Source organism: Gekko japonicus, unplaced genomic scaffold, assembly GCF_001447785.1.
Source record: "Gekko japonicus isolate JY-2015 unplaced genomic scaffold, Gekko_japonicus_V1.1 scaffold576, whole genome shotgun sequence".
Classification (NCBI taxonomy): domain Eukaryota; kingdom Metazoa; phylum Chordata; class Lepidosauria; order Squamata; family Gekkonidae; genus Gekko; species Gekko japonicus.
This window is the reverse complement of record NW_015172022.1, coordinates 370,831-388,066: the sequence shown is the minus strand read 5'-3', so window position 1 is coordinate 388,066 and position 17,236 is coordinate 370,831. Positions and strand designations below refer to the sequence as shown.

Here is a 17,236-nt window from a genome sequence, read left to right as displayed (position 1 = left end):
TGATACAACCCGAACATTTCAATTGGAAATAGCTTCAGGTGGGTAGCTGTGTTGGTCAGAAGCAGCAAAACAAACTTTGAGTCAAATGGCACCTTTGAGACAAAGTTTTATTCAAAGTGTAAGCTTTTGTGTGGAAAACACACTGTGTTTTGCACATAAAATCTTACACTTTGAATAAACGTTGTTGGTCTCAAAGGTGCTACTTGACTCAAATCTTGATTGTAAGTTAGTGTCATATTTATTTATTTGGATTTATATCCCGCCCTCCCCGCAAGCGAGCTCAGGGTGGGTTCCAACAGTGTAAAATACAATACTGTTAAAACCAGATTAAAAACAGCAGTATACAATAAAAAGTATTCCATAGCCAACTCTGATTTTTCTGTCTACACTGCTTTTGTCATACATCCATGGAACTTTTCAAGGAAGTATGAGCAAGTCTGTTTTGAGTCTGGTCTGTTTTCCTGTGAACTTGCTTGTGGCAGGAAAAAAGTGGTGCTTCCCTACCCTATCAGTGTGATTCAGTCAGCTGTGAGGAAAATCCATCCCTAAGCCTATAGTTAGAGTTCATAGGAAGCCACCTTAAGGTAAACTGTCTGCCTTTCATTTATCTTAGTTATGCACAATATGGTTTTCCTTCAAAAATATTCATGTCGGATTTTCTGTATAGGAAAATGGCATGTAAACCTCACAAACCTTGTGATTTTTGATGAACACACATTTTAATTTTATTGTCTGGATGGTCCAGGCTAGCATGATCTTGTCAGGTCTTGGAAGTTAAGCAGGGTCAGCCCTGGCTAGTATTTGGATGGGAGACTTCCAAGGAATATCAGGGTTATGACATGGCAGTAGGCAATGGCAAACCACCTCTGAACATCTCTTGCCTTGAAAACCCTATGTACTGGCAAACGCCAGTACAACAGGACTCAGGTCAAGCACAGAATCACAATCCAAGCAAGGGGGAGGGGGGCTGCAAGGTCGACAGAACCAGTGCAATAGTGCCCAGCAGTGCAACCAGTGCCAACCGACTAATGCCCAGCAGCAGAACCCACAGCCATCGTGGCAAATGCCAGGCTTGCCAGGACAACAGAACTGATGTCAAGCACAGAATCACAATCCAAGCAAGGGGAAGGTGGTTGTGAGGACAACTGAACCAGTGTAATAGTGCCCAGCAGCCCAGCCCAGTATCAATGTGGCATCAGTCAAAGCAAACACAACACAACACATGCAGTACCACCAATATCACACCAGAGAATCCCTGCAGTGTTTAAAAAAAATGTTGGAAGAAGGAAGAACACATTAGAAGACGCCCTGCAGAACACTCAAAAGTGCAAGGTGGGCAGGCACTTTTGCTAGCACATCTGAACCAAGGCCAGCTCACTACAGAGAAGCCCAGTGACACTTGGTTTTCTTCCAAAGCCAAGGGCAATACATTATTTCTCCAGGGAAGTCCTCAGAGTGTGAGGGTGGTGGTGTTGTGTTCTGTCCACCTTGATCCTAACCAGAGGAAAAACCAAGGAAAGGCCTTAGGCCCTGAGCAGAGGCCTTCTGCCAGGCAGGCCAACCCCCCCCCACAACTCCCCCTCCCCGAGCCAAACCCAAAGAAGAACAAAACGTGAAATAAAGAAACTTTTAAAAAAACTGTTGTCAAACCAGTCACTCACTGTCTGACTTGCTGTCTTCACAGGCAGGAATGGATTATTTGAAGTCCATGAGTCCCTCTCAGTTTCAGGCAGCAGAAAGAGTCAGGCTCCCAGAGCAGCAGCTGAAACAAAAGCCAGCCAGCCACACAATCTCCAGACCAAGACTCCAACTCCAACTGAAGCTCTCAGCAGCAATGGAGTCTAGCTCAGCCAGTCCCTTCCTTCTTGCTCTCTGCCCATGCACAGAAGAAATTAAAAAAAGAACAAATTTCTGCGTCTGGCTAAAGGGCACTGTTTCTTCATTACCAGAATTCCTGTCAGCCAAATTGGCCCTGCTCCTTCCCCCCTCCTCCCCTCCTGTTCCCTGGGAAAGCAAAGTAGTTAGCTGGACTAGCCAGCTAACACAACCTTACAAATTGCAGACCTGCAATGCAATGCCATTTGCAAATGCATTGCAGTGATTGGCTCAAGCTCCCCCTAAGGGGTTTTGCCATTGCTATGCTGCAGAGATCAGAGCAAATGGTGGGAAAGAGCAGAAAAGGGAAGCTCCAGGCCTGTAGCCAGTGGTGGGGCCCTGAGGGCGGTGCCCTGTATCGAATCAGCAGTGCCCATACACTTTTCCTTAAAATTACCTTAAATCACACTGTTCCTTAAGCCACACACTCCTCTCCATATTATGGGCTAGGCTAGAAAGAAGGAGAGCAAGTGTGTGTCTTTCCCTTTCTTCTTTGGGCAACTGCAGTCACATGGCATGGCTTAAGCTCTCCCTTTCCTCCCCTCCACTTGAAGATATTGGCTGGATGTTCTGCCCACTGGCAGATCTTTAGGGCTTCACCCCCCACATTACCAACACATAGTTCTGCAGATGTGCATGTCAATTTAAATTTAATTCCTGGCTATGGGGCTGTTAAAGTTTAACACCCCCACCCCAGCTGCTATTTGGCAAAGACAGATAATGATGAATACCTCCCAAATATATCTGGGATTTTCTATTCGGCTGTTGATTACACACTAGAGAATCTTTTTCAGATGAATGCTTACCCTAATAATTCTGATAAGGGTACACATTCAGGTACATATTCAGCATGGCTTTGGCCAAATGCACACACCTCTACCCACTACTTGTATTTAGCTGCCTTGGCAGTCATTGTAAGGGCAGAAAGGGGAGGGGATACACATTTTGTAAATAAATAAAAATGTAAATAAATACCGTGCCAGACAAAAACTAGTTTCACTAATATGACTTCACTGCAAAATATTATATAATGTTCTATTGTTGTTGTTATTTAACTTGAGGTATTTTTACATCAGAGTTTGGTAACATGAAGAAAAAAAAATCAGTTAACTAGTCTGGGGTTACAGGTTCCTTCTAACATCTTTTCAAAAGATTGCTTTTTTAATGAGAAATGAAGAAAGTAAATAAATTAACAAAGGAGTTTGCAAGAATTATTCAGTTTGAACTTGAGGTAGAAAACCTAAAAGTAGAACCTGCCAGCGGCAACCATACTGCTATCAATATGTCCAGAGACTGTAGATTTATATTATTTCTACCCCGCCCTCCCAGCCAAGGCCGGCTCAGGGCGGCTTACATAAAATCAATACATAATTTATAATAAAACATGAATATCAATTTAGATTAAAACAATTCTAAAATCATTTAAACTATACAACACAATAATAATAACACAATAAAGTGCAAGTAACATTAATTTCCCGATGGATGTGATTACTCAATCCACTCTTCTCATAGTTGGTTCCTTGATCTTCTTTTAATTGTCCTTCCGGCAGCTGACTCGAGCTGTTATTAAAAGTTCCGGGGAAACAAAGGGCTCTCTCACCTTTGGCTATAAATTGTTAGTTGTTAATGGCAGTGGTTAGCAGTGGTAGCGGCTCCAAAAGCCTGGTGGAAGAGCTCCGTTTTACAGGCCCTGCAGAACTGCACAAGGTCCTGCAAAGTCCTGATCTCCTCTGGGAGCTCATTCCACCAGAGTGGAGCCGCCACCATGAAAGCCCTGGCCCTGGTTGTTGCCAACCTGGCCTCTTTAAAACTTGGCAGGGCTAGTGGGTTCTGGGACCCTGATCGCAGTGCTCTCTGGGGAACATGTGGGGAAAGACAGTGCCTCTGGTATACAGGTCCCTGGCAATAAAGGGCTTTGAATTCTTACACTTCCTAATTTTGGATTAAATAATCACTTAACTCTTGTTTATCCCACTGATGTCTACTTAACATACTTCAGTTTCCCATGTACTTATTCTGCCATGTGTAAATATTCTGAGGATATTGAGTTTTGCCTTCAGTCGTATTCTAATTTGGCCATAATATGGTGCTTCTATTGAAAAAAGTAAAATGCTTTCACTGATTGGGCAATGATTTTAAAGTGTGACTTCAAGCTTTTTTCTATTCATATACACTACTGGATAACGGTCTGAAGTGAGGGACATAGTCAAGAGAGAATCTGTTCTGTGGTCCATAGTTTGCAATCCAAGCTGCATTTAAAGGTTTCCTGTACGTGCAATTAAATAAACCATATGTATATCCATCCCCATGGTTTTGTTTCCAGGTTATTTTTGAAGTTGCTTTCAATAGTGCCAAAGGAGGATATATTGCCCTTGATGATGTTTCTTTCTCTCCTGTCTTCTGTAGCAATCAAACAGGTATATTTGTTCCATTGTTTTTTGGTGGGTTTCAAAATATCAGTGGAATTTGAATGTGTATTATTAATATACATCCTGTTCAGTATAAGAGTTTTGCTTCATAACAATGATAGGTTAATTAGTCATAAGAATATCAGGAAGTCAACAGATAATAGACACACAATCAATGGTTGTAAGTAAACAATGTCTAAAGCTGATGGCCACAGTCCCTGAACAGACCGAAGTAGTAACAAAAAACTGTGCAGATGTTTGCGCTAATAAATTTGAAATATTAATCAAAAAGATTTCATACAAAATATGTACAATATTTGCATAACGTATCAAGTGCAAGTAAAGACGGTGATCTCTGGAATGTTCTGCCGTTTCGACACAAGTCTTCTTCTGAACAATGATGTATACATGTGGTGTCTCTCTATTTCATTTCAACTGATACATCATCAATAATTTCATGGATCTCTCAGGATTGTCTAATACATTGTAGAAACAGTTTCTAGAAAAGCCTTTCCATGGGTGAATGAAGTTGAATTCATTCCAGAGATCACCATCTTCACTTGCATTTGATATGTTATGCAAATATTGTACACTCTTTTGTATGAAATCTTTTTGATTAATATGTCAAATTTATTAGCGCAAACGTATGCACAGTTTTTTGTTACTACTTCGGTCTGTAAGTAAACAATGTCATAGAATAATATTTAAACAGCAATAAAAATTAAGTGAAAAGTGCTCCGTATAAAAGAAGTTTGCCTTGTATCCAGGTGGCCATTTCTCCAGAAAGCACTTTCCTGGGTCACCTTCTTTCAGGGGCTGTAACTTGGACCCAGTAAATCCAATCCTCATGAAACTTGGAGAGGACATAGAGGAGTGCCAGCCGGAGATCCCCTGTGAGTTTGGTAGCTTGTGGTGTGGGGGGCATTCTACCCAGTCATGAACCTCATGAACTGAACCAGTTTGTTTGGCCCCTAAAAGTTCATGATGGTTCATGGTTCGTGAACCGGACACACCATGAACCACGAACCAAACTGCATTTTCCTGGTTCATACCTATCGATAGATAGATAGATATCTTCCTGGAAGAGTAGTATTTGAAGAAATATTGATTTCTGTGTATTTAAATGTTAGAGAGCTGTCATACTGGAAACTTTAATTATTGTGCATTATATATCTTTCAAATGTAGTACAAAAATTAATGTCTTTAGGTATTGCATTTTGAAGTTATGACATCTGTTGTTTGTTTTTATTAACCCCTTTTCCTTCTTGGCAGAAAAAAGTAGGATCCATTTGTCATATAGTAGTGATAGACTGATGTGTGTCTTTTGCCAGATATTCAAAGAATGGACGATTCCAGTCCACCGCAGACTCAGTCCATGGAGTCTGCCCCCATGTGTGCATAGAGTAATAAGCAGGCCCCACAACAGGCTGTTAGAGGAAATGGGAGTGTGTCAGCTTTTGGGAGGCACTCAGTGGAAGTGGAAGGCTGAATGGGATGTAGGATATGGGAAGCATTGACATACTTCTCTTTAATGGTCCATTATATTGCTTGTTTATGTACCTAAACAGGAGATAACAGGAGAAAAATATTCTCTGTCCACAGTGGATTGTCTACTATGTTTTGGTAATATATTCAGTTTCTAGATATGAACAAGTAAAAATAAAAAAAAACAAAAGAAATCTAGGCACTGTTGTTTGACAAATACGCATGTATAGGTATGTTTTACTAGCCATACAAATTCATTATGGTTATTTACTTTTTGTTGCCTTTCAGAAATTTCCTTTGCTCCTACAGAAGCAAGCTGCACTTTTGAAGAGGATCTGTGCAATTTTTATCAGGATAACAAAGATGGCCCTGGTTGGAGCAGGGTAAAAGTAAAACCTAATGCATACAGGCCAGGAGATCATACTACTGGAATGGGTAAGAAAATCCTCAAACTGGAAGAATAAGTTTGGACATACATATGCAATTTCTCTACAGGATGAAATGATACAACCTTATATAGGTAAAGGTTTCCCTTGCTCAAAAGCCAGTCGAATCCGACTTTAGGGATGCGGTGCTCATTTCCATTTCAAAGCCGAAGAGTCAGTGCTGTCCAAAGACATTTCCGTGGTCATGTGGCCGGCATGACTAGACACCAAGGCACACGGAATGCTGTTACCTTCCCACCAAAGCAGTACCTATTATCTACTTGCAATTTCTTGCTTTCAAACTGCTAGGTTGGCAGGAGCTGGGACCAGAGATGGGAGCTCACTCCGTCATGCGGCACTCGAGTCTCGAACTGCTGAACTACCAACCTTCTGGTCTGCAGTTCAGCGTCTTAACCACTTGAGCCACTGCAGCCCTTATATACCCTCTGGTAAATACTATCTTCCCCAGTTTTACTACCTCTAATGCCTTTTTATGCTGTTTGTGTGGCATATATTATTACTGAGACATATCTGTAGAGACGCTTATACTGTAGAGATGCTTTCCTTGGGTGGAAGAAGTCTTCCCCAGCGCAGAAGAGCCCCTTGATAATGTGTGCCTCCTTCTACTGGAGGAAAGAGCCTCTCTTGTGGAATGGATCTGTGGTATCCAACCCATTAGCCATAATACATATTTTCAGGACTTTCTTTCTTTCTTTCTTTCTTTCTTTCTTTCTTTCTTTCTTTCTTTCTTTTCTTTCTTTCTTTCTTTCTTTCTTTCTTTCTTTCTTTCTTTCTTTCTTTCTTTCTTTCTTTCTTTCTTTTCCAAGAACAGAAAAAAGAACATAAATACTTGTTACAACGAAGTGCTACAGCAAACAGTAATGTCTCTTCACATACATCTCATATTTAGCATAACCAAACCATCTATTAACCCATTAACACTTTTCCTAGAGTATTTCTATATCAGTAACCCACTATTATAAACAGCCAGCTTTCTAATGCTCACAAATTTTTCAGATAAAATAAATTGCCTTATTAGTTTTCTTCTTAATTACTTAGTATTTATTTTATCACTAGCCATGTAGACTTTCCTCCCATATCGTTTCAAGTGCGCAAACAACTTTAGCAGCCATATAAATTTTTCAAAAAAGAAAAAAGGTATTACCTTAATTTCTTGTCAAACTACTTGTCCTAATTTTTATAAGTTTCAAACCAATAGATTCAACTTCCTTTCTCCTTCCTTTAAAGTACTATCATTTCAAAAACTATTCTAAGTTTTCTTAATATCTTACCATCATATCCCAATAAGCACCTTTCCAAACAAGCTTAACTGGGTAAATTGGCTCAATTCCCCAATCCTATGGTATTTTTTTAAGTTACATGTTATTTCTGCAACTGCAAAATAAACTTTCCTCTCCTTGTTAATATCCCATCATATAGCTCACACACCAAAATAACTTTAACAATAAACCCTAATTTTTATTAATTTTGAGCAGATAGATTTCTCTTTTCTTTAAAATACTTCTATCATTTCTGAGAGTACTTTACTAGGAATTTATCTTATTTTCTTAATATCCTACCATCATAACCCAATACACACCTTTTCAAAAATACATCATACTTAAATGGTTGTATTTCCTCAGTTCTCAAATCCTATAAGGGTTTTCCTTAAAATTACCTAATACTTCTGTAACAGTACAGTATGTTTTCCTTTCTGCATCAAAATTTCAGCACATAGTTCCCACATTAAAGTAAACTTTAATAATCAACTGAATATTAATACATTTCAATCTTAAGTCTGCTTCCGTAGTAACCTGTTTCCATCATGCCCTACATATATTATACAAGTAGAAGGGGTCATTCTATCACATAGTACACACAGTTGATTTATTATCTGGAGCAGCTTCTTCTTGACAATTGAAATTAAGTGTCTTATTTCTTTATATTCAGAGTATTTAGCTTTCAAATTTTGCCTTTTTCTTTCTGTCACCTCCGTTTTCGATTTTTGGTGTTCTCTGTTCCTTTTCCCTGATGAATGCCTCGCACTAGCTTTAATTGTTTCTTCTGTTTCTTGGTAGCGTTTTTTCTGCACATTCTTTTTTAATGGTCCTTTCAACACAGCTTGCTTCCTAACATCGAGATTTTTGGACTGGAGAGCTTTTCCACTTTACCCCTCAATATAGGCAAAATATCTTGAGTCGTCTTTTCTAAGCTATAGTCTTGTTCATTCTCAAAACTTTCCAAGCTTCGCTGATAGTACAGGAGCTCCTCCGCAGTTTCAGTTTCCAAGTCTGCATTCTGAAACTTCTTTGAAAAGTTTTTACATGCTTCTTCGGCTGCCTGGCGTATCCCATCAATCAAATACCTTTTAAATTGCTCCAAAGTCAAATGTCCCTTTTCTGTGTTTCCTAAATCTATTTCTACAATTTCTACTGTTGAGGTTTCTCTATTCTCCCCAACCATCGCCATTTCACTTCTTTTACTCTAATTCCTTTCCAAGCCGCAGATACCTTCTAAAATTAGAGATACTTCTGAGGGGATCAGTCAGTATAGGTTTTCATCAATTCCAAAGAGAGTATATGTGTACTCACGCTTCTATCTTTGTTGTATATTGCCTTATGAAATCAAAAGTTTAAAACGGGCATTCACAGTTTCGGCAGCATGGCGGACCATGTTGTTCCACTCCCCGCTCCTGCACTGAAACAGATCGATTTTGGGGGCCCCACTGCCATTGGGGGGTCGCTCCATCAAGTTTCTTGCAACGGACCATGCTGTTCCACTTCCCGCTCCTTCACCGAAACAGATCGATTTTGGGGGCCCCACCGCCGTTGGGGGGGGGGTTTTGCTCCATCAAGTTTCTTGCAACCCGACCTCCCTCCAGGGGTCAGGCGAAGCCCCCGGCTGTCTCTAGGACCCAGGGGGCTCCAAAGGAGGTGAAAAGGTCGGGGCTGTTCGAGAGCAAGCCGAACAGACACCCGAGACGCTGTGCTGCTGCCCCAGAGTGCGTTTCTATCCTGTCTTTCAGGACTACTGTCATGGTGGCTAACAAAAATTAAAACACTTACAGATATCTCTTCTTCACTTTCCCATCAACATCAGTAGCAGCTGTTAGATGTTCACATAGATAGTGATAGAGAGGTTTAAATGGGATATAAGCCTCTCATATAAAAATGCTTATAGTTCAGCTACTGGTCCAGCTTCAGTCTTGGAGGCTGGTAGAATGACTTTTGTGTTACAAATTTTGCTAAACTACTTCAGATCTAGACAGTCCAAGTGAGGTTAGCAATAAATATGGTCAATTATATGGCAATATGATACCAAATACATTCCTATAGATCTATACTAACAAGATCAATGTAGAGCTTTCCCATTTTATAATTTGTAATGCTGTGCACAAAATACTGTTATGTATAGTTCATCGTCCAACAGTGTGTTTGAGACAAGCGTTTTATGGGCAATTCATGGAAGATCTGGCAGGGGAGAACAAGCTGTGTGCTCTACCATCACTTCTGTATTGAGGGAGTGGTAGTCTTGAAACTGAGTCTGCCTGACAATAAAGTTCTAGCTGGAAGATTTTTGCTGTAAAACTGAAATGTGTTAATCTGCAATGTTAACTGGAACTTGGCTATGTGTAATTTAAACTATATTAATGGCAGAAACCTTATTTAGGAAACTTTCATTTTAACAGAGCTTAACAAACACACCATGTTATATAATCTATACGTGTGACAATTTTCACATTTGCCAGTGGAAATTTCCTGTAGCACCAAGATCTATGGAATGGTTGAAAGTTTCCTAAAGTGGTATATTGTAATAAATTGTTAAAATATTTTTAAATGACATTGTTTTGCAGGTTACTACTTGCTGGCAAATACAAAATTTACATCACAGCCTGGGTACATTGGCCGTTTATACAGCCCCACCCTGCCAGGAAATTTGCAGTATTGTCTGCGGTTTTATTATGCCTTATATGGCTTTTTCAAAATGAGAGACAGTCTGGCTGTTTATATCTTTGAAGAAAACCATGTGGTTCAAGAAAAAATCTGGTCTGTCTTGGAAACTCCCAAAGGAGTCTGGACTCAAGTTGAAATCACCTTCAAAAAACCCATGCCTTGCAAGGTAACAACCAATATTTCCTTTGGGGGTAATTTTTTCCAGTTTGTCCAGAGTGAGTGATGATGGTCCAACAATAAAACCAGAGACTGAAATTTTTGAAAATAATTTTCCAGTGAGAATTTTATTACAGATGACAGCATGATCAAAAAGTAAGCTATTTATTATTACATGTATATTCCAACTTTCTTCCATAATGGAACTGAGCCATTTTTCATGGAAGTCCAACTAGACATTGACCTGGTCCACATTTTCTTAGGTTCAAGCAAGGTGGCTATATCACTGTGCACTAGACTCTATTAATTGCTAAATGACTTGAGGAGTACAGAATTGTAAAAGAGACCAGCTTCCAGTTAATCAAACCAAAGAGAGACTTCTGTTTGGATGGATATAATCAACCAAGCAAAGTATTGCTACCTTTTTTTGGAAAGAGGGTTACCAATGATTATCTGTATATGCAGTTAAACTTGAATTTGCCCATTGCTAACCTTCTATATTTTTATTTAAAGAATGTATTGGTCCCTTTTCAACTACAAAAGCTTTCGCAGTGATTCATAAAAAAGAATATATTCATATTAGTTAATGTTTCTACTAGTTGGCAGCTTCAGGTGGAATGGCTAGCTGCTAAAAAGGGAGGGGAAAGTCATAATCTTCCAGCTCCTATGGAAGATGGTAGAATTCAGGGAGTTGCCTAGTCTCTTCAGCAGTTCCAGAATACAACCTGAGCATTTTTTAGTTTAAAAATGGTGTCTCAAAACAAAAGAACCCACCAGTTATGTGGCATAGCTATGCTTTGTTTGGTTGGTTTCTTGAAGAAATGGGAAGTGTGTCTGCAATTTCATATTGCAGAGGTGTTTGTTTTTGCCAAATATGCATCAGATGACTCTTTGTGGTACTAGTTATGAACTTGGACTGGCTGAAACCCAATTGGCTGTTACATATAAGAAGGCAGTTCTATATTCACTTGTAAATTGCAAACATACTACTCAGAATCCTACTCAGGTCTCTTCAATGAAATTTACTCCCAGACAAGTGCACTTAATTGTCACTAGCAGTTAAGAAATTATTGTGCCTATGAAGCTTTTATGTTTGTGCCATAATGAAGAGCATGTAGAGTTTATAATTTTGATGGAAAAGTAAATGAAAAAGTTAAGAAAAATTAAATGTTGTCACTAGAAACAGGGAGAAACAATCTACTAATAATTTCCTCTGTACAGGATTAAAATACATGGGAATTTTCCCGTGCTTGAAGCAAACTCATGCATTATGCTCATGCAGGAAAAGATCCAATTGGATTGTGCCTAGCACTTGTCTGATCAGACTTGTGATTGATTTTCTGGTTGTCTATGGAAATAGTAAACAGTACATGGAAGCAAACTGTCTCTTGGGCATCCCTTAATGTCAAATGGTGCTAAAATCAGATCTTTTCCTCTCTCCTTGTTGGCCATTGCCTTTACTTACCCCAGTTGTAAAACTTTTGCTGCTTGAAGCAATTGATAAAACACTTTGTGACCACATTTTGCTCTGTGTTTCTCCTCATAGTGCAGTGTACCTGATACAGATATTAAAGAATGCAGATATTAAAGTAAACCTACATTTAGTATTTGGTTGTACACGCTGCAGATACACTCTCCATACTGGGAAAGATGCAAAGCAGGCCAATGAAAGAACTCTCTGTTTCTGATGATGTGTAGGTTTTTTGTAAGATCTGTTTGAATTAGCCCTCTGAAGCAATTTACTGGCAAGAGTTTTGTGTACAGGAAACTTGCAAATGGGTCACAGGCAGTAATACTTGGAAAGGACCATCTTAGGACACTGGATGGATAAGATTCAATTCAAAAACCTTTATTGGCAGAGATCAGAATCATACACAATCGCCATTCAGTTCATGGATTTAACATATAGCTTCCTCATTATAAGGCAGTTACAGAACTTAGCAACCGCTTCAATAACCGCTATATTTTGTGAAGCCAGTAAACGATACAACATTTTGTCATCGGATTGCTTGGCATCAATCTTAAGAATATCTTCTAAATAGGTAGCCCGAATGTCCTCATACAAACTACAATAGAGAAATACATGTTCGATGGATAAGATTCAACCAAATAAATCCAGATAGATTAATTTGCTGTTTCTAACCACAAATTAATCTATCTGCATCTAGCAGTTAAACTATAATCTGCATTTAACAGTTGAACTGAAAACAAAGGCAACAACATTTTCCACTGTGATGTAAAGAAAAATAATAATCAATGTAAAAAACTAAACAAAACTCAGAAGTGTCCTCATGTACATTTTAAAAAATCTTTTTTTAGGGTGAGTGTTGTGTGTGTGTGCATGCCGGGAAGTCATGGTTGACTTCTGGCGGCCCCTAGTGGAGCTTGGACATTTCAGAGAGGTGGCTTGCTATTGCCTACCTCTGCATCCCAGCCTTGGTATTCCTTGTAGGTCTCCCCTCCAAGTACTTTCCAGGGTGGCCCTCCTTAGCTTCCGAGATCTAATAAGATCAGGCTTGCCTGGACTATCCGGGTCAGGGCTGTCCTCATGTACATCTATTACAGAATAGAGGAGGACATTAAGATTACATTACTTAAATTTCAGAATATTTTACACTACATGTTGTTCTGGGGAATTTTATGTTGTTTAGTCAATCCTATTTCCTTTAGCAAGATCAGATTAACAGGGGCCTACATCTGACTAAGTGGTAAAAGACCTTAGTATGTCCCAGAGTTTAGTCTATATCACTACCAGGCTGCCTCCATGCAGATTTTGCTTTGATTGGACATCCAAACCAGAGTGGGAGCATTTTGGGGAGCATCCATGTGACATCCCCATTTTCCATGTTTTCCCCTGATTTGTTCCAAATCTGATTTGGCATGATCTTTTTGGAAAGATCACAGTGAAAGCATATTTTTATGCCATATAGGCAAGGATGTGTGATTTTTTTGCAAGTCCTGCTCACATTGATACCATGTTCCTCAGGAATGATAAATGGCCATTTTCCCTGCGACTGGACAACTTTTAAAGAAAATTGGTTACTTGACATATTGCTATAGTGTGATAACATTATAATGATCTATCTGCTAAATCGCTGAATTCCAACATTTAAAAAAAATTCTTTAGCCCTTTCCTTGCAGATATATGCCATTCACCTTTAGTAGATAATTAAGGTCCTCTGAATTCCCACTTTCATTTCTTAAAATCCTTTAGCCCCTTTTGTTGCAGAGCTGTAAGGGGGAAAGGGCTAAAGACTTAAAACCACCAGCAGCAAAGTCTTGGAATTCAGTGATCTAGCAGGGCAAGGCCACCAAGGAAGTCCAGGGTCATTATACAGAGGCAGGCAATGGAAAACCACTTCAGTGTCTCTTGCCTTGAAAACCCTGTGGGTTTGTCATAAGTCAGCTGTGACTTCTCACCGCCACAGCAGACAGTTTATAATGCTGTAGCAATGTCAATTACCAGTTTTTTTTTAAAAAGCCCTCTATTGGAGCAGGGAGAGGCAAATGCAAGGAAAGTGCAGGGAAACCTGCCATCTGGATGCTCCATTGAAAGCTACATGTGCAAGCAGCTGTATGGAAGCATCCCTAGATTATAAACAAAAGATCCTTCAGAAATGTATGCAGTTTTTTTAGGAAAACAACGTGCTCAATTCACTGTTCTAAAGGGAGCTTTTCTAAGGTTGTATTTCTATAATAGCTAGGTTATCTTCCTTATCAGAGCTTTGCTTTCAGTAGTGTTTCCAGGCTTTTTATTTGTATAGTAACAATCCTCATGTTTGTGTGTGTTTGTTTGAAAGAGAAAGAGAAGTGAAGAATAATTTATATTTGAGGACAACTGGTATCCCTATTGTGAAAAAAAAACATGCTTCAGAGTTGATCAAAGAAAAAACAAATCTGTAAGATTAAGATGTTGTAAATCTACTAATGTGCCAGTGAATTACTAAATACACTATTAGTTTATTTACTTTTCTGTTCAGGTAGCGTCTTCTGCTGCACTGTGTAACTGACTGAATATTGATATGGTAAAAATGGCATGCAGCTTTAGCTTTCTCTTGGGGCTTCTTTTTCCCTTTCATTCTTTGTTGCTGTTATAGCTTGAAAAAAATCTTGGGCAAAAGAGTGTATGCATAATTCCCCCACTTGTTATAATTTTCTGAAATATCAAGCAGTGTATTAAAATTTGCTAGCCTATCCATAGGTCTTCTGTCATAAGTGTATCTGACTTGGTGCCCTGCTATATATCCTTCTTGTACTGTACTGCAATGTTTGTGCAGGCACTTCAGTTTCCACAGTAAACCATTTTCATGTGGATGTGTTCAAAGCAGGTGGTCAAAGTCTTTGCATTGTTACTTACTCTGTGAATGGAGAGTTTCTAGATGTCAGCAAGCTGCCATAAGGTGGTGTGTTCTTTTCTACATATTACATTGTGCTCTGTCCATCCCCCCCTGTATCCTCCTGGGTAGGTGTTTACTGTCTTTTGCTTGCTACATCTGCGGAACTGCTCAAGGTCAACCAGCTGGAGGTGGGATGGAGTTATGGCGTTGCTTTGTTTATTAGGTATCTCATGCCTGAGAACTGAACTTGTGTTTATGTTGTAGAACCGTTGTGTTCCCAAGGAATTGGGCGCTAGTTTTATCTGCCTTCCCACCAGCGGGAATTGGACTCATTGGTCCTAACCTGGTTCAAGTTCCTTTATTATGTTTCCCTATGGGGTCTGTAGTCATTCCTAACAATTCTTGTGTTCCTGATATAACCATCGCTTTATAATAAATTTAACTTTGTTCTTCAAACGTGGATTTATTTCGAATGCATGGGGAATCGGACACTAGATCAGTGCTATACATTCCTGGTTTAGCTGGTGCTGTTGTGGAGACTTGGCCATATGACTACATCCTATCCCATGGTAAGCTGTATACAGGTGTTATAAATATACTCATACAGGGAAGTCAAAATATCAGAAGTGTCTGTTGGTTACGATCAAGTAGCAAATTTAAAGGGCCAACATTCCTTTTCATAAAGAAACATTCATTAAAGTTACTACCATTCTAGCAAATATATTTTGAGGCATAAATGCTGGAAGTCGAGGCCTAATCAGAGATCTTCTAAGAATGGCATACTCACCGTTTCCAATCTGCAACTGGGGAAAAACAGGTTTTGTAAAGATATGCCAGGATAATAGTAAGCAACATAATGCAGAACTGTGGTGAGAGCTTGCCATATATTACACTGAAATTGGCAGATGGCTATTCTAGACAGGAGCATCTCCTTTATGAGGAATACCAATGAACCTTTGCACTAAGGCAAACTTATCAAGATCCAGGTGAACACTCTCACTCTCATTCTTTTAAGGACTTGCACTTATTTATGCAGAACCATTTTATGGTTCTGTGCCAGACTCCTCTACAGAATATTTGTCCTTGTCAAGATCAAAGGTTTTCCCCTTTCCTCATCTCTTTGACAGGCAGATGAAGAATAGATCATCCTACAGTATTTTGATTCACCCTGCAGCTGCAGAGAAGCTGCTAATCTACACTCAGAACTTTTACAAATTGTAACCTGTGCTTCCTCATAATTTAAAGTAACTTCCATAGTGCAAGAACCTCATCTTGGCAGAAGTAGAAACTTTGCTACTAAATTATTGTTTTGTTCTATGCTGCGTGCATGTGTTCCCTTTCTGTTTCATGTGAATGTGGGGCATCCTGCTGTGCCCAGTGAATTTGATGGTAAAACTGCCACTGACTTTGCACTCAATGTAAGTTTGTTTTATTTGGTCTGATGAAATGTGATATTGTTCAGCTGTCACATTAAATTAACTGCAGAGGCTGTTAAATTATCATAGGGTCCAACATGCTAGGCAGCAAGCTCCCTTCCTATCTCGCTTTGACTTAGTCACAGTGATCCATGCAACGGTCACATCTAGACTACTATAACTCACTCTATGCATGGCTACCCCTGAGGCTGACCCAGAAACTTCAGGTGGTCCAGAATGCGGCGGCGCAAGTTCTTACTGGAACTCCAGTGACAGCCCATATTCAACCAGTACTTTATCAGGTGAACTGGTTCCAGATTGAATACCGAATCAGGTTCAAGGTGTTGGTTTTAACCTTTAAAGGCCTTATACAGTCTGGGACCAACACACCTCGGGACTGCCTCTCCTGGTATACCCCCCCCCCATTATGCTCACCAGATAAAGATCTACTGATGATTCCTGGACCAAGAAGCATTCGACTAACTTTGACCAGAGCCAGAGCCTTTTCAGTCCTGGCCTAGTGGAACACTCTTCCAGCTGAGATCTGGGCCCTGGGAGATCTGTCACAGTTCCACAGTAAAACAGAGTTGTTCTATCAGGCCTATGGTTGAAGTCTCTGACGGATAAAAATGACAGCTCTGTCCAACTGGGCCCTTGTCCCCCTTTTTTCCTGTCTTTCCCCAGTTTTGATGCGATCAATTTTTTCCCTGATAAGGTTAGTTGTATTATGTGCCATCTGTTTTGCTATAATTAATATTAGTATTAAATTAGTCTTTTAAGAACTGTTTTAATTAACTTATTGTTATTATAAGAATGTTACCTTGAGCCTTGTGGTAGCAGAGAAGGGCAAGTCATAAATCGAATAAATAAATAAATAAAATAAACAGTTACTTGGTTCACAGGATTGTTCACTGGAAATTCCTTCTCTTTAAATTGCTAGAAGAATCTTCTTTTTGTCAGTTTTCCACTTATTTATTTATTATTTATTTATTTATTTATTAGATTTATATCCCGCCCTCCCCAAATGGGCTCAGGGTGGCTAACACAAGAGGCATATGCCATAATTGAACAGCTAAAAACAGAATAAAACAATCCCTCCCAACAAAGTGCCGGTGCTCTTGATATTTCTTATCGGTCCAAGATGGGGTTCTGTTGACCGGCCTAACCTTAACGTTTGGT

The 17,236-nt window shown here is 39.5% G+C and overlaps 1 protein-coding gene across 1 annotated transcript in view; it reads left to right on the top strand.

Annotated features, from left to right (window-relative positions):
• Positions 1 to 17,236, top strand: part of MAMDC2 (MAM domain containing 2) — a 69,905-nt gene that overhangs the window by 39,462 nt on the left and 13,207 nt on the right. Inside the window, exons 7-9 of the mRNA XM_015420517.1 lie at positions 4,202 to 4,295; positions 6,060 to 6,206; positions 10,050 to 10,315. Coding sequence (XP_015276003.1) covers positions 4,202 to 4,295; positions 6,060 to 6,206; positions 10,050 to 10,315 — 507 coding nt within the window. The remainder of the gene's footprint in view (positions 1 to 4,201; positions 4,296 to 6,059; positions 6,207 to 10,049; positions 10,316 to 17,236) is intronic.